Raw genomic sequence first — 21761 nt, 5'->3', positions numbered from 1 at the left:
GGGGGGGGGTGAGGCCAGAGGATAGTGATTATATCCTGAGGCCAATCCAAGGAGACTGGGGCCAGGATTGCAAACCAAAACATTACCTCTGCTGCTCCAGCACTTAGACAGAGCCACAGGGCTGTAAAACGTAGGCAGTGTCAGTGAGAGAGTCTCCAACACAAAAAAAGGGCAAGCACTTCACTCCACTCCATATATAAACTTTTGTTACACACAGAAAAAAAATGCGGCACATTTACTGACAACTAACTGACACAGACTGAAATGTTACATGTGAAAAACAGCACGGCACATGATGTACGAACAAAGATTTTGAGATTTGTTTCAAATAAAAAAATTAAACTGTGCTCAGCTGCTGGTTGTAGTTACCTGCTAGCGGTGCTTCCTGGCAGTTGGTGTCCCAAATCTGAGCAGACTTAGTGGTGCCAACAGCCAGCAAGCCAGAGGAGGTGGGGTGGAAGAGCACCAGCTCGAGCCTGCCCTGACCTGGCCGCAGGGTCAGCTCTGAACTGCTGGACTGCTCCTGCGCCAGATCACACAAACGCCACAGCTTCACCTGCGCACACGAAAGGACTAAAAATAAAGATAATGGCTCTTTCTCCCTCTTCCTGCCATCTCTGTATTCATTTCAGGGAAAAAACAAACCTTCATCCCTTTTGTCCCCCTCTCCCTCCTCTTAGCAAAACAAACAATACGGCTAGATCAGGTGATTCTGAATCCTCCCTTAGTTACACTACAATAGGCCTAAGCTGCTGGGAGGATTCCCATAATGCACTGAGGGTTTCTTCTTCACTCACTCACTAAATGTGTTTATACATGACTCTGCATTTAATCATTAAGTATTATTATTGTGTGGCTCTCTTCTACAGTGTGTTTTTTGTCCTCTCTCCCTCCCCTCACCAACCGGTCATGGCTAAGCTAAGCAACCATAAGACTGCAGGAGCTGTGGTTGTCTAGCCTCACAAAGGGAACAAACTGTGTGAAGAAGATCAAAACAGCATGTAATTAAAATATCAAAGTGTAACATCAACCAGGCCGTCAAATGATGTATTTCTCTAAATTTTGAATAATTTGGGGTCTGGGCTCATGTTATGTTTCTAACATCAATATCAGATTACATGAAAATTTATGAAAAAGAGTTTATATAAAGTCTAGTTAAGTCAGGAAAAACACACAATTGAGATCACGTTTCCCAGACATTTTCCCTGCTCAGCACAACCAAGCTGGTGAAACAATATGACGTGCTGGCAAAAGATAAGAGGAGAGAAAGTGTTTTGCAGATGCGGGGCATTGCAGATCACTTTGGTTCGTGTGTGCGGCAAAAGTTGCATATCTTTACGGGTCTGTGAGGTAAACCGAGCTGCTGAGTATGAAGACGCAGGACCCCGCTCAGCACATTCCAGTAAGCTGGGGCACCTGTGGCTGAGAGAAAGGAGTCTTCAAAACGTTTAAATAGGAAAAACAATTCAAAGTCCTGGCAGGAATAACAAAGCCTGAGACGATGGAACGTTGGCTTATGAGTATATTTGAATGAAGAACGAACAAGGTCAGAAAGAAGTAGGACACTGAACAGCTCACCGTTTCATCTACTGAGCATGTTGCCAGGAGACTATCATCAAAAGGAGAGAAGTCCATGTCAGTCACAAGATCTGACAGGAGAGAAGGAAAATTAATTAATAGACATTAGCATAAGATATTAGAACCAGGTCATGTGTCTACTTTCACTTCTGAGAAACATCATGTAGATTTCTCATGTGATTTCTGTTTTTAAAGAGTTTAAGAGGCAATCAAAAGGATTTTTAAAAAAACTACCAGAATGGCAGGAAATCTGGGTGACGGCCCGCTGGCCGTCTGAGCCTGGTTGGACTGAAGACAGGCCCAGCATGCCTCCACCTGTGGACACGTACAGCAGACAGGAAATGTCAGGAATTATCCTCTCAAAAATCCAAAATGTTTCTTCTAACTGTGTTTGATTTTTAGGTTATGTTATCTTGATATTCTGAACTTGGGTAACAGCAGTATAAACATGACTCATACTGTAAAAAGTGGATACTTCTATCTGACAAAGATACGCCTGAGTAAATTCAAATGTATTTTTAACGTGATGATTTTATTTAAGAAGCGAAAAAAACAATCGATCCAAACCTATCTGGCCCTATTTGAAAAGTAACACCCCATTTTTGAAAAGCTAAGTTCAGTTTCAGTAATCAACCCAGGTTGGAAAACCTTACAAAGCCATATCTAAGGCTTTGACACGACAGTGAAACACAATGAGAGCCATTATCCACAAATGAAGGAAACTCAGAACAGTGGTGAACCTTCCCAGGAGTGGCCGGCACATCAAAATTACTCCGAGAGCGCATCGACAACTCATCCGCGTTTGGTGATCAGCTCACACCCAAAAAACGATGATGCAAAGCACACCAGCAGGTCCACCTCTGAAAAAACTAAATGAAAGGTTTGGAGGAACCCAGTCTTGAACCTGATTGATATCCTTTGGAAAGACCTTAAACGGCTAATTTATGCTCAAACACCCTCCAATGTGGCTGAATAAAACAATTCTGCAAAGAAGAATCAGCCAAAATTCCTCCACAGTGATGTAAAATACTCATCACCAGTTATTGCAAACACTTGATTGCAGTTCTTGCTGCCAAAGGTGGCACAAACAGTTAGATTCAGTTTGCAGCCAATTACTTTTTTCAATTACTTTCTCAGACAGGGCTAGGGAGATGAAATGATGAAATAATCATTTAAAAAAATGTGTTTTGTATTTACTCAGGTTATCTTTGTGTAATATACTTTTTTTGATGATCAGAAACATGTAAGTATGACAAACATGCAAACAAAAAAAATCAAGACATCAGGAAGGGGGCAAATACCTTTTCACAGCACAGTATAAGGGAATGTTACTGTTCTGCCAAACCTTTATAGTCTTACCAGCCTGCTCAGTATTGAAAGCCACCAGCTTGGAACTTGCTTTGATGTGGTTGCCCTGGGAGGCAAAGGAGCCAGCACGGACATTGTTGATCCACTCCTAGTGGAAACACATGGGTTTAATAATGCGCAAGCATAAGTCAATGCAAAAAAGACCACAAACAACCATCTCCTCTTTGTTTCATAATATTAAGCCACACACTGTCACAACCATAAAAAAAAGAAAAAGAAAGCAAACGCTGCAATAAACAGGAAGGATCTGACAGAGAGCACACACACATGCACGCATGAGTGGGAAGGAAGTGGAAGTCCTCCCTGCTTTGCACAGCAGAGAACTCTTAAAACTCTTTCATAACATTAACAAGGCAAGAGCAGCTAGAGGAAAGTGTGTCTGTACAACATGCTCCAGTAAGTACTGCTGCGCTGCTATTCAGGAAACTAAGAGCAATCCTGATGGTCATTCAGCCGCTAAAGGGCACTTTGACAGCTCCGACAGCCTTGCAGAAGAGATGTATTGCTGCTCTGTTCATTCATTTCAAAGCACTCTTTGCATTTATTGCAACAAAACTAGACATGTTTGTGTCAAAAGCGAGGTAGACAACAAATGCAAATACATCACACTAGAGGCCGTTTCAATCCCAAACAAAATCACAACATATGACTTAACTTAAATTCCTCGATCTAAACCACATATAATGCTGATTATTACAATAACTGAGTCTATAAAACTTCTAGTTATATCATCTGAAAGACAACTTTATGTTCACTGGTCACTTTCTTTCACTACCTTTTTTAAATTCCTCTGCAGGCCTATGATTTGAAGTAGCTTTGACATAAAATTGCTTTCTTTTCTCATTCTAGCCACATAATCCTGCATCTCCTCTTGACCAACATTTCACCCCTGCACTGAGTATAAAATGTCAGCAAACAGACACATGACTTCACATTAAATCTGCTCTCCGGTGCAAAGGGCTAGTTTAACATTCACAAGAGCAAAGCACCACCTGCTGTCTTAAACCCCAAGCACAGATTTGGAGAGATACCACTGTTTCTGTGCATGCCAAGGATTGCCTCTGCTTTAAAATAAAAATAAAAATAAAAAGCTGGGGATTATATTATAATATACACCTCACAAAGCAGAGCTTTAGGCGTTTAAAGTCGAGAAAGAATTGGTCCAGATTTGTATGCAAGACACTGCAGTCCAGTCCAGACATGTCAACAATTGCAATCTGCAGGACTACTATCACTGAAAAAGAGGCAACTGTGGTAGTTATATGGTAGTTATATTATTATTATTATTTTCCTTTCCCAGTGGGGAAATTTTATATTTTTTCCCATTGGCTGAAAATCCGAGCAATCAAAACCATATAATACTGCAGCAAAGAGCTAATAAGCTATTTTAACACAAGTATGGTGATGTGCATCACCACAGCATCCTATTACGGCTGACAGCAGTGTGCAACCACAATGATTTCAGTCTTCACTAAGAGCCCACAGAACACTTGCATCTCCTGCTCTGAATGCTGTGCAGATTTCCAGATGCAGGAAGTTCAACATCCCTTGCAAACACGCAGGCGTTCCCCACAAAAGAGCACACCACAGAGCTAATTACCAACGCTAACGCTAGCTAGCAAATCTGCACCTATTCTGTCGCTCGCAAGCTACTCACATCTTTCTTGGCAATTTTCGGAGTGGTGTTTTTGAATTTGGAGGTCTTAAAGCGATTCATGCTGCCCTCTCAAACTGACTTTCGTGCCTTCCGGGTGTCTGTGTCGAGGTGGCTGGTACTCGGCAAAGGAGGGTTCCTTCTACAGCTGACAGTTCAGCCTTGCCGCTTAAGTGTTCGCTCGCTTTGCTCCACGGAGCTGTCCGACAGGGCGGGAGATTTGTTTCTGGATTGTTGCTGTCTTCACGCGCTACGCCGTGTTGCAAAAGGTGTGCATCCTCTTTCGTTTGTCACTTGTTACGTTCGATATACAGAGGAAAGTCAGGGGAAATTGAATAATTTTAGCCGGTCGTGATTTATATGATGTGACTTCTTAAGCAGAATTTATTAAAAAAAAAGAAAAGGTGATTTAAGTTAAATTTTCAAAGCTCATGTTTTCTTGAGAGAGTGACATCTCGGCTTAAACAGAATATCTTTGGGGGGGGGGGGGGGGGGGGGGGGGGGGTTAGTGGGAGACGCCCACTGTTTCCCGAACATGCGCAGAGCGTCTGGAGCGGCGGCCAGTGTAGCAATGATGGCGTCCTCGGCTGCTCGTTGCTCCTCACGTTGGATTACAGTCGCCGTGTCTTCAGGACAGCGGAGAGCTGTCAGTGCTATTGTGTGCTCTGGGCATGGAGAAGTCCGGAGTTTCTCTACACTGCGGGCCGAAAAACTGTGGCGCGATGGGAGCCTGGTGTGTGGCGGAGTGGGGAAAGCGGTGACATTGAGAGGGCTGTCAGGTAAGAGCTGTGTTAGCCATATGGTAGTAGCCTTAGCTAGGCTAGGCTAGGCTAGGCTATTCTAGGCTAATTGCTTTGAAGTTCACTCGAATGACGCAGGGTAAGACAGCAAAATAAAAGTGCCCTCATGACGGCTCAAGCAAACACTGAAGAAAAGACGAGCTTGGAGACCGGCGCATTTTTATGATGCACTCTCAAAGTTGATCAAATGTGATGCAGTCAGTCTTGCATACTTTGCAGCCATTAAGTTCAGTTTGCAGGAGACCGATGCCGGTGTTACATTTTGCTGTCAGACTGTAGATTTTGGCCTGGTCAGTAACTTAACACTAACATTAGACCCGTCAGTTTGACTAATTCACATGCTCCACATTTGGAGGGGGCTTTAGAGATCTGTGTTGTTTCTAGAATCTTCTGTCAGTTGGGTTAGTCTAAGGATGCTTTCCATTCATGTCTTTTAGCATAAAACAATGTTAAACACACTAATTAGTGACACAGTTACACAAACACCTACAGAAATATCCACAGCTTACTTACATTTTTATTCCACATCTTATTTTTCAAGAATTGTGTTATTGGAATAATCCCACAGAGGAAACCATCTAACATGATCCACAATACTTCTTGTACAGTGGATTTGTGGACAGATGAGCCACAACTTTAACTTTTTAGTTAAAAATGCACCACTGCATTTGGAGAGACATCTCATTTATCCATACATACCTCTTAGGATCACAGTGGGGCTACAGCCTATCCCAGCTGATATAGGCTACACCCTGGACAGATTGTCAGTCCATCACAGAGCTAACGGAGAGACAAACAACCACACATTCTCAGATCCACACTCTAGTGTTATTTGGTTGTAGATGCATCCAAGTTTTACATTAAAACTGTCCTCCATCTGGCGTCTTTTTACTTGTCTGCATTTCTCTTTAAATGTCTTGAAACTGTACTCACACCTTTCACCCTGCTGAACAGTTCCAGGCCTCAAACCACCAAACGCTGTCTACACTCATTCCTTTCACACAAGTGCCCCTGCCAGCAGCAAACAGGACTTTTACCAGGTTCTTGGGGTACCTCGCACAGCAACGCAGAAGGAGATCAAGAAAGCCTACTACCAGGTCTGTTCCTGCCTGAGATGCAGCTTGAACTGAGCACAGTAGTGTTTGCAGTAGCTGACGGTGTGTTCATGTTTGCTGTCCCTCAGATGGCTAAAAAGTATCACCCTGACACCAACAAAGATGACCCACAAGCCAAGGAAAAATTTGCTCAGCTGGCTGAAGCTTATGAGGTTTGGTTTTGGGCATTAATTCTACTCTAGATTTGCTTTGCTCATTGAAACCTATGAAACATCTCCAGGTTTCACCATTATTACCTTACTTTGTTCTTCATAGGTTCTTAGTGATGAAGTGAAGAGGAAGCAGTATGATACATATGGCACAGCGGGCTTTGATGCAGGTCAGGCGGGTAGAGGGCAGCAATACTGGAGTGGACATGCCAGCAATGTAGATCCAGAGGAGCTCTTCCGCAAAATCTTTGGAGAATTCTCTGGAGGCCGTGGCTTTGGAGACTTTGGTGCCATATTTGATCAGCCACAGGAGGTTAGAGGGATATTGTGAAATAGGGTGAAGTGAAGACGAGCGGTTCCTCAGCTGATTCTAATTGAAACAGTTTTATTTTATCAATCAGAATGTCCTCTTCTTACATGTTTTGTTTGTTTGTTTTGCCTCCCTCTCATAGTACATTATGGAGCTGACATTTACTCAGGCAGCAAAGGGAGTCAACAAAGAGATGTCAGTTAACATCGAAACAGCCTGCCAGCGCTGTGATGGTAAAGGCCACGAGCCAGGCACTAAGGTGCAACACTGCCACAACTGCAATGGTTCTGGCATGGTAAGAGCTCCAACAATCATCTCGTTTCTATCTCTTTTTTTTTCCAAGTGTGTTATTAAACATAAATTTTCCCCGCTATAGGAAACAGTAAATACTGGCCCATTTGTGATGCGTTCCACATGTCGGCGCTGTGGTGGCAAAGGCACGGTCATTTCCACCCCCTGCCACTCTTGTCGTGGCACGGGACAAACCAAACAGAAGAAGACGGTGATGGTTCCTGTGCCTGCAGGTCAGTCACACTCAAGTCTGTTTATCTGACTACTGTTTACACGCTGCAAATACCTCAAGGATATGTTTGCATTCATTTTTAATGAGCAGGACCATGTGCCAAAGCAAGCTTTGCTATAGGCTGTTTCACAAAGTTATTGAAACATTGCCTAAAAGGGCAGCTTCACTGATGAACATTGAGTAAAGATAGTTTAATCACTCAGAATTTGAAAGAAGGCAAAGATAAAATTACTCTTAACTAGTTAAATACATAATGTGACTCGAGTAATGTAATCAGGGGTATTTTGGCTCCTTTTTTGTCCGTATAGTTATGCATATTAAATTGAAAATGGTCTTGTGCCAGAAAGTTAATTAGCTCTGTCCTAAATGTATAATTAAATAGCTGTGGACTGGAGGATAGTTTATCTCTGTGTTGAGGTGTTTAGTCTAGAAAAACAAAATAGACATTTAATCTTAAAAATTTAAAGTATAAATTTAAGCGACATCTCCTCCCTGTACCTTTTAAAGCCTACTGGTGTTGGTCTTAATGGGATTATTCTTTGAGATGGATCGTTCCACTGTTCAAGTTAAAAGTCGTTTTAATTGATACTACATATTATGCCCTGCAGGAGTGGAGGATGGTCAGACTGTGAGAATGCCGGTTGGAAAGAAGGAGATCTTCATCACATTTAAGGTGGGTATTTGTTGCGCATCAGTTGCTGCTATTTAATGCTAATCTCACAGCCAGACCTTCCAGAAGGGTTTCCTTCTGAGCCTCTTTAATGGGATTGCCGTGTGATTGTGACCAGGTCCAAAAAAGTCCCATATTCAGGAGGGACGGCGCAGACATCCACTCTGACCTTTACGTATCCGTGGCGCAAGCCATCCTGGGCGGCACAGCGAGAACACAGGGCCTATATGAAACTCTGAATTTATCTGTAAGTAGAAACTCTTGTTACCCGAATAACAACAACTTTGGGCAACATTTCAAACACATTCAGTGTAACAATTGACTGGATTTGTCTTTAGATCCCTACAGGCATCCAGACAGACCAGAGGATCCGCCTGTCAGGGAAGGGAATTGCTCGAGTCAGTGGCTATGGCTTTGGAGATCACTACATCCACGTCAAAATTAAAATACCCAAGTAAGACTGCACTGACATCCTTGCAGTGTAATTTAAAAATGTATTAAATCACAATAAAGCTAAAACCTTGTTTTCCTGTACAGGAATCTCACAGATAGGCAAAGAGCTCTGTTGATGAGCTACGCTGAGGATGAGACGGACATAGAGGGGACGGTAAACGGTGTCACTGCCACCACCACAGGTACACAGCTTCATCTGGTTTCCTGCTTTTTTCATTACCTACTTCTACCTTCTTCTGTGTTTTTTGCTGTGTACTTCTGGTCCACTGAAATAAGATTGAGGAAAGGAATTTCTGCCTAGTTGATAAACCTGGCTGATGGAGTATCAATCTCTGTCCAGGTGGGGGCAGCAGTGGTAGGCGGTCTGAGGCAGGGCAAAGAAAACATGACAACAAGGCAGAGTTGAATCAACAAGTTGGCTTCTTCTCCAAATTAAGGAAATTATTTAGTTCGTCCTGACAGCCACAAACCAGGTAGGACTGGTTACTGATTTATGTTCATCTCTCACTGAACCTTTTCTCGTGCTGTTGTTCACAAACAGTAAACTTTTTTTAATATACTTTTTTAATACTTTGTTATCTGGTTTGTGGCTGTCGCATAAGAACACAGTGCATTTAGCCAGTTTAGGGATGTATCAGGTGTCTGCTCCTTATCTTTTCAATTTGGCTGTTTTTCTTGTCTTAAGTTCTCTTTTCTTTTTTCTTTTCTTTTTTTTTTTTTTTTGCTTCCTTTTCAAGGTAAAAGATCTTCCATGAACTGAGAGCCTCCATCAGTGTGTCAGAAGACAAGTAGGAGGACAACGGAAAGAGGAATACTGGGATTTGGACAACTGTAGTTCTGGATGGAGTATTACAGACCTACCTACCCAGCCCTGTATCAAAAACCAAGAGGATTATGCACTTTGTACCTCTGCCAAAGTGGATCCTGGAACAAGAGACCAGTCCCCTCTGTCGAGCATCCATAGAAGCAATGGTGATAGCAAACACTTGTAATTTCTTATGTCAATGTTGATTTTCTATTCTTTATCAGAAGAGAAACATAACGGTGATAACAGCATCCACATGCGCACAAATAAGTTATTGTATCCACAAAGACTTCAGGTGCAGTCTAAAGTTTTATTCAGGGTTAAACAATCCTGTTATTAATCTTTCAGTTCTGTATGCATCAGTTGTGTTTTCATGCTTGGGCTTCTCCGCGTCCTCAGCGCTGCCAGTCCTGGCAGGATAAACATCAAAATAAAGTTTGCTGTGGTGGGCTGGAGGTGTGTCAACAGTGGAAAGTAAAAGTCTCAGAATTATCATAGAAGATCGAACTGTGGAAAATTAGACTTTCCTGAACTGTGAAAACTGATTTATTCTGCTCTGTCATGTTGCATTATGAGAGAGAAATTGATTTTAATCCTCAACCACAGTCCACATGTACATAAATAGCTGTAGAGCATACATTAATGCATCAATGTGCTATATAGAAGAGATACTGTACAGCTCTAATAAAGCTAGGGCCCAGAAAAAAAAACTTTTATGTAAAGTACAGAAAAAATAAAGTTCACAATGCTTTGACTCTGTCTGCACCTTAATGTTTAACATGTCTTTGTATATGCACTGATCGTTTCATTAGGTACACCCGTAAACACAGATGCGTTACAGCGCTACTGCTCCGGGACTTTTACATTTTCACTTTTTGTTGACATTGTCATCTTTTTATTGTGTGGAGGGCATTTGTCAGAGGCAAGATTTAGAACAGTCAGCACAGGTATTAACAGCTGTACTACATAGCTGTAAGAAATAATTGGTAAAAACTTTAGATAATATTATAACCTAACAGAAACTAAAACTAAAGAGAGTTCCTCTGTTTTTCAAGTTCATTTTTTTCCCCCGAAAGTAGTTTTTATATTGTTTTTCAGATCTAGTTTTAATTTTGCCTCATACCCCCTCAGGGATGGAGTTTGTGTGATTCTCAAGCTCTGGTCCTCTACAGGCAGATGAAAGGCTTTGTGTTGTTGATTTTAGGGTTGACAAATCTTCTATAATAACCCTGTGAAATTGCAAATATCTCATCAAATCACGAGAGGTGGTTTCTGTCCAAGGCAACAATCTCTATCCTTCATTGATAATACTGTATGGTTCAAAAACATAAAGACAACAGCAGAGTACCAAAACACTATTACTGCTGGAGAAACACACACACACACACACACACTTTAAGCAGGATGAGAAAGAAGATCCTGCAGAGCCTGGGTTCCATGGAGATGAAGGATTTAGCGCGTGTAATCAGCCAAAACTGTAGAAATTATTCACTTTTTTCTGACTCTTTATACCCTTTTTTAGTCTTATGTATGAGTAATGATGAGCTCATTCACTTTGTTTTATATGTGTAAATGAGTAAACTCATTCCCACACAAAGTGTCTACATTACCCTGTGCAACAAAAAGGTGATGAGAGAAAATAAAGGAGCATCTCTCAGGTGTGCCTACATTAAACTTTAATTCAAAATCCAAAGAGGCAAGCATACCCTCCATCTGTTTTCTCTCGTTTTGTGGAGTGGTGGAGGACAGCACTATGAGTAACATAACCTGGCACCTACAATTCATCTGTTATTAGACCTTTAGGTGACAATGAATGTATACAACAAATCCATCTCATGTTTTACCCAAAATCGTATAATTACTGTAGCTGTATGATAGAAAAGGCAAACAAACAAAGGAGCAACTACGAGTCAAAAAGAATTTGTTTTATTTCTTCATGAAAACAAAACATGTCTTTTTTCATTACTGAAAGCATAACATACAGTTTTTCCCCACTCTCATACAAAGAGATTACTCTAGCCAGTTACTAGTAAAGCTCCAGTTAGATACAGATAAGGTTTAAGAGCAGAGTCAATGAAAATGCAAGAAAATCAGAAATACATATGACTCAGGCAATCACTCCACGTTTAATCTATGATAATAGGTCCAAAACTACTGAATCATTTTGACACTAGCATTATAAAATGGTATTACATGGAAACTACAGGAGCGTATCAGCCTATCCCTGTATTTGTCCTCCATATATGATGCATAAAGCCATCTGTCATCAAAAAATACTGCACATCCACTTATGTGCAGTATTTTTTGTTTTTTTGGTTCTCTGTGCCTCAAGTGCTTTAAGTTAAAAAATACCGTTACTGTGTTAGGATAAAGATTATACTTCAACCACAAAATACATACAGTACACACTTCTCTGTGCTTAAAAAAACAAAACAAAATAAAACTCAATATAGGTGATCATCCCACTTCGTACATTCACAATGCATACTGATGCATCCAGAACGAATGGACACATAAATAAGTGCTGAGCTGCTGAAGGTATTCTCACACAAATTCATCTCATGAAAGAATGTGGATGAAGCGTCATTAGTACAAAAATACAATCTTCCTCTTAAAACAGCCGCACGCACCCCTGTCCTAATATAGGCTCCCGTTTGCCAGTAAAGCTGAATTATTACAGTGAATTATTCATATTGGATAGTTAAGCTCTGCAATCAAACCAACAGGCAAGTTTGTTTGGTTTTGTTGAACAAATACAAGGTGCACTGTCACATAATTCTGAAAACAGAGAAATTATACAAGTGAACATGCACCAGGAGAGATTCAAATATCCTGTATATGTTATTAGTATGTGAAGACTGATTATTAATCAAGCTTTTAACTGCAATCGCCCGTCTCAAAAAACAAACCGTTTGGAAATATTTGAAGCTGAAGCTTAATGGATTAATGAAATTTGGGTTTTCCCATTAACTTTGCAACTGAATTACTGTGCAGAAATAAAGATAATTATATACGAGGAGTCAAAGTTTACACTTCCAAATAACCTTCTTACTAAAGGCTTCAGTAGAAATCTAAAATGCACAGCGAACTTTACTAATCACACAATTAACTCACTCTATGTTCAATTTATTATTAAGGAATAAATACTAAACAGCCAGATACAGTTGTGGAACGAAACGTCGCTTCAGTAAGAAAATAGGAGATCTACATGAGGTCTCGAGATACGACCAAATGCAACTGGAAGGACACAGATTGGAGGGATAATGCAGGAGGAGGTAGAGAATTTAAAAGATGAATAAATCTAGCGTGATGGATGGAATTATATTGGTCCTATAGATCATTTTGCTTGAATTTAACTGTTCCATATTTTTGTAAGCTTACATTATTATGCAATATGTAACAATAAATAAACTTGGACCACAAGCTATGACACGGTCCACATCTCGTGGAAAGATCTCAGTGTCCTTTACCGTCCTTCCTGTTACAGTCCTCTTTTCACACAGCAGCAGAGTGGCAGACGGAGCGACAGATCACATCAGATACCACGCAACCAGTCCAGCCAAGGCAGCAAACCAAGTAGCAAACAGGACCTGTCCTGTCGGGTGTCTGAGAGCAGCCATGGCCAGCTGACGGACGTATGCTGTTCCACCTGATGCCGCTGTGACACAAAGGAGGTCCGGACACAAGCTTAGTTAGTGACAAGAAACGGTATCACTTACATATATTTACAAAGGCAGTACACTTACCCATTTTGGCATTGTAGTAGGGACATTTGCTGATGTCTCCACCCATTGCTCCATGAACGGGCATGCCAGCATCTAAAACATCCTCCTGGATGGTTTTGCCGATCTCTTCTAACTCCTCAAACACCTGCCAGAATGAACGTGAAGCCTACGTGAAAGTCTACAATTTGTTGTTGGATAACACAGATAGATGAAACATCTATGAGTAATTCAAATACTTGGAAAAAGCAAAACTCATAAGGTTGATGGCTGGAGCCCCGATTTATTACACTACTGAAACAGAAGAACCTTGCACGTCCACCACCAACGGTGCTTGAATGCGTTTGTGTATAAACAGGTGAACTGGAGACACACTTGTTCAACAACTGAGGTTTAAGACTTCTATCAGAAAACTCCACAAAGTGGAAAACAACCGCATCTTCTGCTTGGCCTCTCACCTCAATGTTGAACAGAAAAGCCTTCACAGCCTCATCCACCAGTCTCTTCTTTGTTTCCATGTCCAGTTCCAGCTCATTCATCCGACTTCGATACAGCTGCTTGAATGCTTTGGCGCTATGGATGGCATCGAACTGGTAAAACTCTAAGCCCTCTCCTGTGGGCGGCAGCTTCAAGGCTCTCTGTGCCACCTTCTTCAGCACCTGCCCACCAGATAGGTCCCCCATGTAGCGAGTGTAGGCATGTGCAACCAGCAACACTGGGTCCTCCTGCCCTACTTGATGGATGCGGTCCACATATTGTTGGGTGGCCTTTGAGCAGCTTGCGTGGCTCTTCCATTCTGGACCGTAAAAGTATTCGAGGTCACGGGCCAGAGCTTCGTGGCGATGCAGCTCAGCGGGAAAATAAAGAGGAGCAAAATGGGGGTGATCTTTGTTTCTTTCAATCTCCTCCTCCAGGGCCGTGTATGTGTAGTAAAGCGCCACCGCACCGAGCTGAGGGAAACAAACATGAAAAGTTGGTGTAAGAGCCACTTTTTCTGCCCTTCTTCAAGCACAAGCGTACCATGAGCTGTCTGCTTTGTGTTCTTGTTTCCACCAGTTTTCTATAACACATTTATTTGCAGGCTTTGCTTTGTGAAGTAGTCTTCTATATAAAAAAAGGACATCGTCTACCTTTTTTCTTGACACTCACCTTGAAGAGCTCTTTGCGGATGCGACCCCTGAGGAAATCTTTCACAAACTGAGTGTTCTCAGCCTTTTCGTGAATCTGCTTGGTCCCTGCTGCCAGCATCTCAGACAGATCCTCTGGCCTGGAGAAAGAAAGGAAGTTTGGTTTGTTGCGTATGTGGCAAAACTGAAGCAGGATTATTCCTTTCAAATCTTATTAACACAGATACTATGTTACTGGAAGCAGCTTTACCTGAGGGTCTTTTCTTTCTGCTCATACACAGGCCCTGCACCATTGGACACATTCCCTGTTGTCTCCATCTTCTCCAGTGACTTATTGATATGATGTTTCCTGACACCTACTTAACCCTAAAAATCAGAACAAAGCATTTAACAAGCAGTATAGTCACATTAAAAAGTATTATCACGCTCCATAATTTTTAATCTATATGCTGTCAAGGTAGAGTGCTGCCGTACAGCTGCATTGCTCACTGCGGCACTCGAGATCCAAACAAAATTAATAGCGTACAAGAGCTAAAAGGACATTCAGAAACACATCCTCTACCAAGAAAAATGTTCTGTCTCACTATCCTGAATAAAAATGTCAAGCACTGTCTCTTAACAAAGCAACTTCAAATCATACCTGGTAGTTTCTGTACCTTCCTCCTGACAGATGATTTTTTTTCCTTTTGTCATCTATCTCACAATATTAAAGAAAAAACAAAATTAAAAAAGGAGGGAGAGCAAGTAATCTACTAATCAGAGGGTTGGTGGTTTGATCATTGGCTGCTCCAGTATTAATGCCAAGTATCGTCAGGGAAGATACTAACCCCAAGTTTCTCGTTTAAATATGCATGAATGTTAGACAGAAAGCACTTCAGTAGAAAAAGCATAGAAAAAAGTGCCTGTATGAACAGGTGATTGAGGCAAGTTGTATAAAGTCCTTTGAGTGCTCAGGTAGAATAGAAAAGCGCTGTACATCCATTTGCTATTTACCATCTTGGGAGCAGAACGACATTTTTTCCATATGGATCTTTACATGACAACTGACATAACCAAATTTAAGAACATTTCCCAGCCTGACCACCTCTGACTGCCCTGAAGCTAGAGAACTACTTACACTATGTCATTCTAATTTATAGGCCAAATATCTGCTACTGTGACTTCAGGAATAAATAATTTCAAAAGTTCAAGTCTATCATCACTGGAAGTTTTTCAAGGAAATTGGAGATCATCAGGCTGGATGCTCTGGGTCAGTTGACATAGAATGAGACCAATACATTACGCTATTAAAAACAGTTTACCTAGATTAGTGGTTAAGAGTCCACAAAACCTAACTTACAATAAAGTGTGTAATAATAATAAGTGTGTAATAATAATAATAAGTTTGTAATAATCATATCAGATCCATAATCATAAAACTAAGTCTGTTTATGGTGTTTGACTTACTGTCAAATACTACCGACACCAAAACATAAATATCTCTTTGATATTTAGACGTACATTAAATAACAGCAGAATTAACTCTTACCCAAGATGACACAGAGGTTAATCAGCAAACGAGTGAAGCTAATAACCTCTTCACAGTGGCTGTCGTCCCTGAGTTAATGATGATGGAGGTCAAAGAAATAAAGCCTTTTGCCACTTAAATCCAGCGGCTTTAAGCCTCTGACCTGATTTACTGTAAGACAAAAAAAAAAGAAAAGAAAGATAAGACAGGGTCAGAGTGAAAACTGATACAGTACAGACGGGCAAGTGCTGGCTTGGTTTACAGAGATAAGCAGCATCCAGGCAGGTGTGACCTAAATCAATGCAGCCAAACAAAAAGCAGCTCAAACAACACAGCACAGGCCTTCTGGCATTTACCGGGAGACTCCAAGCATAACTCGCACAATGAGCAAGCAAGTGCCATACGAGGAGAGCCTCGTAAGTGATTTAAATCAGCTGAATCCCTCCAATCACAGACCATGTTGTAAAACCACCTTTTATCATCACACGAAGGTTAAACCCGAGAGTTCGTCCTCTAGCTTCCCACGGTGGGAGCATCACTTTAACAACCACAGCTAACTTTACTGAACAACGCTAGCCAAGTTAGCTGTAAGCTAGCTAACATAACATTTCCACAAAACACGCTTAAGATTTGAGAAATCAGCGGTTTGCCACACACCAGGGGCCCACGTCTCTGTTCGTAAAACGTAATAATGCTAAATTACAATGCCACAACAAACCTTATCTGCACCGTGATAAGCTACCTACAGCTACAAAATTACCGTGCGGAGGTCCAGAGCGAAACTACGTTTAACTCCGCCCCTTCGATGATCACATGATACTCTACCGGATGCTCTAAGATTTGTAGTTCTCGCACAGGACTACAGAAAAAAAAACTGTCCAGAAAAAATTCCGTATCTTCATAGTATTAGGCTTTTTGTCACAGCGAAAGGGCTACTGAAAAAACTATTAAAATTGGCTATAATAAAAGATGTAGCTGAATAATGAAGAATTTCAACTAAATCATAGATTTCAAATAGCTAGTCCCGTCGAACTATCTGTTTATTACTCCAATAATTGAGTAATTCATGTAACTATGGAGAAAAGGGCAGTAGTATGTCACAATAGGGACAATAAGATAGGATAAACTTTATCCCAAACAAACACAGAATACAAGCTTAACAAAACAGACTATGACATGACCAAACAATAACTAACCTGGAATGAAAATAAATACTTTTAAAAAAGTGAACTGAAATAGAAATCCATCCATCCATCCATTTGCTTTCTTCAACTTATCCACTTCAGGTGCATTGAGGGCTGGGGACTATCCAAGAACCAGGGTACATTCAGGACAAGTTGTCAGTCTGTTGTAGGTGGGAAAAAAGCATGAAATAATAATGTACAGCTAAGTAAAACATGTCAAAGAAAAGAATTTAAACTAGCTTACTGACTGTAGTAAAGCAGCATAGCAAAAATCAGAGGACATACAGTGGGTAAGTGTAAGAGTGTAAGGTGTTTTGACAGCACAGTCTTGAAATAAACTGTTAGCATGAGGTGATGCCTTGCCAGACAGATGTGTAAACTGTACAGAGCTATTGCGTGAGGTATGAAAGATTTACTGTCAGAGCTGAATCAGTCTGTTAGACAAATGCTCTGCTGCTGTCCAGTAAATGATGCAGAAAGTGGTCAGGATAACAGCAAATCCCAGAGCCAGCCTGATCATCCTGTAGGTGTCGCCAGGATAGAAAATCTCCAAAATTTTCCTGCAAATGTTGAAGATATAGATTCATCAGAAGGCAATCTCCAGCACCTGGCAAAATCAATGTTCATACTATTCCTCAAGGAAATTTTTCATGGTAATGAATACCAAACATGCTGGTTTGCATGTCATTTAACATTAGGGATAATCTTTTCTACAGCTAGATATAGTATGAGACACATCATAAGTCCTAAATTACAGAAATTGGAACCTAGAGAGAAAACCAAGACCAAATCAAAAGGCTACAAGAGAATAACCACAAGATGGCCTTCATACCAAATAAATGCAATGGTTTGTCAACAATTACTGCTGTTACTGTTCCTTTGGGAATGAATAAAAGATAAAGTAGTCCAAGTTTTAATGGATGCTCATTTTAATACATTTTAAATTGCAACACCAGTTGCAAATCAGGACGTGATTTTAGTAAAACCATCTGTAGCTCTCTATCAGGCCATAATGAAGTAATTGCAAGTTACATAACCTGATAAAACCATCACTGGGTTTGACAGCAATTATCCTTGTAATGGCATTGTTTATGGCAGTGTTTTTAAATCATCTCATCAGCTGGTGTTCAGTGATGTGCCCATTTTACCCAAGCTGTTCTCTAGTTTCACAGGACTTGCTGCACAATATCCACTAATCTGACGTGGGAACAATTCAATGTTCTTCCTTATTGGCGCTTCAGGTGATGCACCTATGAATTCAAGGCTTTTGAATAAAACACTGGCCTCATACACTGGTAAAATCATAATGGTTTTCTGTGAGGGTACAACAGCTTGTCCCAAACACATTTGTTCCATAGATGAAGTTTAACATGAGGGCCTCACCCTCTTCCCCCTCTTCAATCTGTGACTGACTGGATCATGACAGTCAGTAACAGATCCAAGTGTGATAATTACGTTTTGGGTGTTTTTGTGCATAGATGTTTCGTGTATACTCATCATGCATATGTACAAAGTGACTGTTAATGTTGCCTGGAAGATTGATCCATTAGTAAAGGGCTAAAAGCCCACTTGCATGTTGTAGCTGTGAGGGCACGTACGTGTGTGTGTGCTTTTGTCCAAATGTGATTGTCAGAGCCTAATATTAGTCTGGCAAGCCGGCTGCATTGTCAGATGTGTGGCTGGCAGGGGGCAGTTGAGTGCCTCTCCCCCTCATTCTGCTGCTGAGCCACAGGAGCCTGGTGGGGAGGATAACAAGATGATTCACTTCCCTGCAATGGGGCCACAAAGCTGTTGCCATTAGATGAAATTGCTTTGGGAAGTGCTTTTGAGCTACTGATACCGTTCAGAGCGGAGGGGGGGGGATTGGTTTAAAAGAAGAAATGTTAGCTTTAAAGCTGATTTTTCCACACAAAACATAACATTTCTTTACACTGACAGCTGGATAAGTCTCTCCGTCTGTTTCACGGCTACTTAGTTTTGTTTGCTACTCTGCTTTCCTGTGCATTCCCTTTGTGGTTGAGATATAGCACGCAGTCCATTTTACCCTACCACTATCTGACATGGTACCTGCTGGGATCTGATTTTTATTTATTTATTTTTTTAAAATATGTTTATTAAGATTTTTGATATAAAGAAAAGAAAAGAAAACAGACAACACAACAGCAAGGGCAAAAAAAAGGCAAAAAATCACACTGCATCAACAAAGATCCTACTTCAACACTGGCAAGATACAAAAATGAAATGCCAGGGTGGTAGACTGAATTATCGATCAAAGAGGAATTTGTTTTAATGCATGATCTAAAACTGGCTGCCACACATTAAAAAACTTACTAAGTTTGTCCTAAAAATGGCAACAATACAGAAAAATGAAACATTACATCTGCATTGCTTCACATGTCAGTGACATAAGTGGGGGGAAAATAAGTAAAAATGGCCTTCTTTGATGAGGACGTACTTTGTCAGTTATCATTAGGTTTTCTTAGTTCCTTCCCTGCATTAACGAGGCAAACTGCCTGTTAATGAAGAGAAGTGTGAAGCCCCTTAATTTGGGATCAGTATAGAAAAAGAATAACACAACTGTTGGGATTTAAATGAGCATGACTTAATAGGAAAGTGAAATGTCATGCTGGGAACGTCAAGCGCAGGCTTTTAAAAGCAAGAAAAACAATGTGGTGCGCACCAAGAAGACATGTCAATCAAATCAAAAGAAAATTCCCATTCCTTTCACTCATTAGGACCTCTATTAAAAAGTTCAACTTAAAGTGAAAAAGTTCAAATGAGCGTCTTTTTAAAGTTCAATTAAATTCACTGAGTTTCCTCAGTCGGTAAAGTGGCAACAATAACTGTCAAACAAGGGGAATAAATGAATTTAAAGTAGTGTTTATTCCTGGAAGTTTCTCTTCATTTTTCTATTGCTGGGGATATTGTATTGGTGCAGCTGCTCACCAGCCCCTTCACTAGGTACGTCTTCCTAGTACCAGGTTAGACCTTCTTTTAGCCTTAAGACCCTTAATTATACCTTAATTCTTTAAGTCATAGATTCATCATGGTGCTGGAAACATTCCTCAGAGATTTTTGTTTATGTTGACATGATAGCATCAGATTGCTGCAGATTGATTGGCTGCCCATCTGTGATGTGAATAGAGCCGCATTCCAGAGGTGCCCTATTGGACTAAGATTTGGTGACCGTGGATAGCTTTTTAAGACAATGACCTCCCTGTCATGGTCAACAAACCAGCTTGAGATGATTCGAGCTTTATTACTTGGTGCATTATCCTGCTGGAAGCAACCATCAGAGGATGGCGGCCATAAATGGATGCCACAGAAGGTTCAGTTGGTACTAAAGGGCTCAGACTTCCTCAAATCAAAACCACTGAAGGAGCTGAAATTGAAATGGCCACAAAAGTATTTAGGCATCATTATAGGTCAGAATTTATCATTTAAAGGTCACATCTTTAAATGTTTGTCACTCCACTTGAGGAAACACTTCGTATATGCAACGTTTTTGTTCCTTTATTGGATTATGAATTTATGTGGCCAGTACCTAAAGAGGTTGGATACCATCTACCATTGTGCTGTATGTTTTACTGCAGGCCATGAAAATCTGGCACATCAAAGTTCTCTGTATACTGGTGCTAAATAGGTATCACTGTACATCTGGAGACTTCCTCATTAGTTGGTTTTTGTATATAACTTTTTGCTTGTGCTAATGCCTTGTTATTTGTGAATATTTATGTGTGCAAAAAATACAAGTAGTACAGTATATGTTCTCGCAATATTTTAAATGTTTGCCCCCAGAGTCAGAGCAGGAAAACGTTTGGAATAATCTTCACTTGGACCTGAAATTTCCAGAACTGGTTACAGTGGGGGAGTTTAAGTCCATTTAAAAGGAGTGAGAAAGTAGCTCTTTTGGTCAGTGTGACTGTTTTTGATGTTGCTCTTGATGTGTTATTGCATATGACTCACATATTTGTGTCCACTTGTACTGAATGTCAGTTTCATTTCCTTCTTACTTATTATATTATTTTGTGTTATGTTCTCATTTCTAATCGCACTCTTGGCCATGACTCTCTTGAAAGAGATTTTTAATGAGACTTTCAATGAGTCCCACAGCATTAAACCACCACCACAAGCATCCACTGATACAATATTTTTACCTAATAAAGTGGCAAAATATTGTGTATTATAGACTAACAAAAATTAAACAAGTAATGACATTCATGCCCTTACAACAGAACGCGCAATACTGCAAACCTGGTAAATATAAATGAAATCCACCAAAGCTTGATAAACGTTTTATGAGAGGAATTATTGGCTCCAACAACATCTGATTGTGCTTAATGTCTCAGTTCTCATATGTGTATTTTTACTTCATAAGCAGCAAATTATCCAACAGTTACTCATAATCTGCCTCTGTTTACACCTGCTTTCCAGACATTTCTCATGAGGCTCACTCAGACTGACAGCTGTAAGTGTAAGCAGGTTACTTGGGAATGTTACTGGAACATTTAATGGTTGTGGTTATCAAAAATAATCAGCAGTGTTCTTCATTTTTGAAACTTTCATATATTATGACATGTTTATGAGTCAACTGTATGAGTACCAAATGAGAAATTAAGACTGGGTGAGTACTGTTGAATAGAAACGTGGTAATAAAGAATTCAATAATCTAATCCAGTCCTTCAGTCTGACGTCACTAGCCGTGTCTGGACCTAAACTCCGCTGCAGGTCCAAACGATCACTATGGCATTACTGAGAGTTGAAAAACTGTCTAAAGTCTTTCATCTTTAATAAAA

The 21761-nt window shown here is 40.5% G+C and overlaps 3 protein-coding genes across 7 annotated transcripts in view; 1 reads left to right on the top strand and 2 right to left on the bottom strand.

Moving 5' to 3' along the window:
* Positions 1-4767, bottom strand: part of LOC102206980 (mitochondrial import inner membrane translocase subunit TIM16-like) — a 111536-nt gene extending 106769 nt beyond the window's left edge. For both annotated transcript variants that reach the window (XM_005744362.1, XM_005744363.1), the window contains exons 1-5: positions 4604-4767; positions 2938-3034; positions 1813-1893; positions 1579-1649; positions 370-556 (exon numbers count right to left, since the gene is read on the bottom strand). In XM_005744362.1, coding sequence (XP_005744419.1) covers positions 370-556; positions 1579-1649; positions 1813-1893; positions 2938-3034; positions 4604-4663 — 496 coding nt within the window. In that variant the 5' untranslated portion in view covers positions 4664-4767. The remainder of the gene's footprint in view (positions 1-369; positions 557-1578; positions 1650-1812; positions 1894-2937; positions 3035-4603) is intronic.
* Positions 4768-5116: 349 nt separating this feature from the next.
* dnaja3a (DnaJ heat shock protein family (Hsp40) member A3a) lies at positions 5117-10183 on the top strand. 2 transcript variants are annotated; one of them, XM_005744361.1, is made up of 11 exons: positions 5117-5379; positions 6355-6497; positions 6584-6667; positions 6771-6977; positions 7117-7269; positions 7351-7498; positions 8106-8170; positions 8286-8414; positions 8506-8621; positions 8705-8802; positions 9358-10183. In XM_005744361.1, exons 1-11 carry the CDS (start codon positions 5136-5138, stop codon positions 9378-9380), a joined length of 1410 nt encoding a protein of 469 aa, XP_005744418.1. In that variant the 5' UTR covers positions 5117-5135; the 3' UTR covers positions 9381-10183. The 2 variants fall into 2 exon arrangements, with proteins under 2 accessions (XP_005744418.1, XP_005744417.1); XM_005744360.1 differs by lacking the exon at positions 9358-10183 and adding an exon at positions 8961-9088.
* Positions 10184-11379: 1196 nt separating this feature from the next.
* hmox2b (heme oxygenase 2b) lies at positions 11380-16591 on the bottom strand. Of its 3 annotated transcripts, XM_005744358.2 has the most exons (8): positions 16500-16574; positions 15803-15952; positions 14915-14967; positions 14525-14640; positions 14297-14414; positions 13606-14097; positions 13172-13295; positions 11380-13083 (listed from the first exon to the last, which is right to left on the bottom strand). In XM_005744358.2, the coding sequence occupies exons 4-8, from the start codon at positions 14590-14592 to the stop codon at positions 12956-12958; spliced, it is 930 nt and encodes a 309-aa protein (XP_005744415.1). In that variant the 5' UTR covers positions 14593-14640; positions 14915-14967; positions 15803-15952; positions 16500-16574; the 3' UTR covers positions 11380-12955. The 3 variants fall into 3 exon arrangements, with proteins under 3 accessions (XP_005744415.1, XP_005744416.1, XP_005744414.1); XM_005744359.1 differs by lacking the exon at positions 14915-14967 and having other exon boundaries at positions 16542-16591; XM_005744357.2 differs by lacking the exon at positions 14915-14967.
* Positions 16592-21761: the final 5170 nt, after the last annotated feature.

The sequence above is a fragment of the Pundamilia nyererei genome, unplaced genomic scaffold (genome assembly GCF_000239375.1).
Source record: "Pundamilia nyererei isolate P.nyererei 1_Seehausen unplaced genomic scaffold, PunNye1.0 scaffold00142, whole genome shotgun sequence".
Classification (NCBI taxonomy): domain Eukaryota; kingdom Metazoa; phylum Chordata; class Actinopteri; order Cichliformes; family Cichlidae; genus Pundamilia; species Pundamilia nyererei.
The sequence above is the reverse complement of the archived record's forward strand: the minus strand, read 5'-3'. Positions and strand labels throughout refer to the sequence as shown.

Bases quoted from the DNA above. Each gene is read 5' to 3' on its own strand.
- dnaja3a (XM_005744360.1), top strand. From the start codon at position 5,136: ATGCGCAGAGCGTCTGGAGCGGCGGCCAGTGTAGCAATGATGGCGTCC. The intron at 6,978-7,116 runs GTTAGAGGGATA...TCCCTCTCATAG, and splicing joins TATTTGATCAGCCACAGGAG to TACATTATGGAGCTGACATT. The intron at 8,415-8,505 runs GTAAGTAGAAAC...ATTTGTCTTTAG, and splicing joins ATGAAACTCTGAATTTATCT to ATCCCTACAGGCATCCAGAC.
- hmox2b (XM_005744359.1), bottom strand. From the start codon at position 14,592: ATGGAGACAACAGGGAATGTGTCCAATGGTGCAGGGCCTGTGTATGAG. The intron at 14,415-14,524 runs GTAAAGCTGCTT...TTCTTTCTCCAG, and splicing joins CAGAAAGAAAAGACCCTCAG to GCCAGAGGATCTGTCTGAGA. The intron at 14,098-14,296 runs GTGAGTGTCAAG...TGTTTCCCTCAG, and splicing joins TCCGCAAAGAGCTCTTCAAG to CTCGGTGCGGTGGCGCTTTA.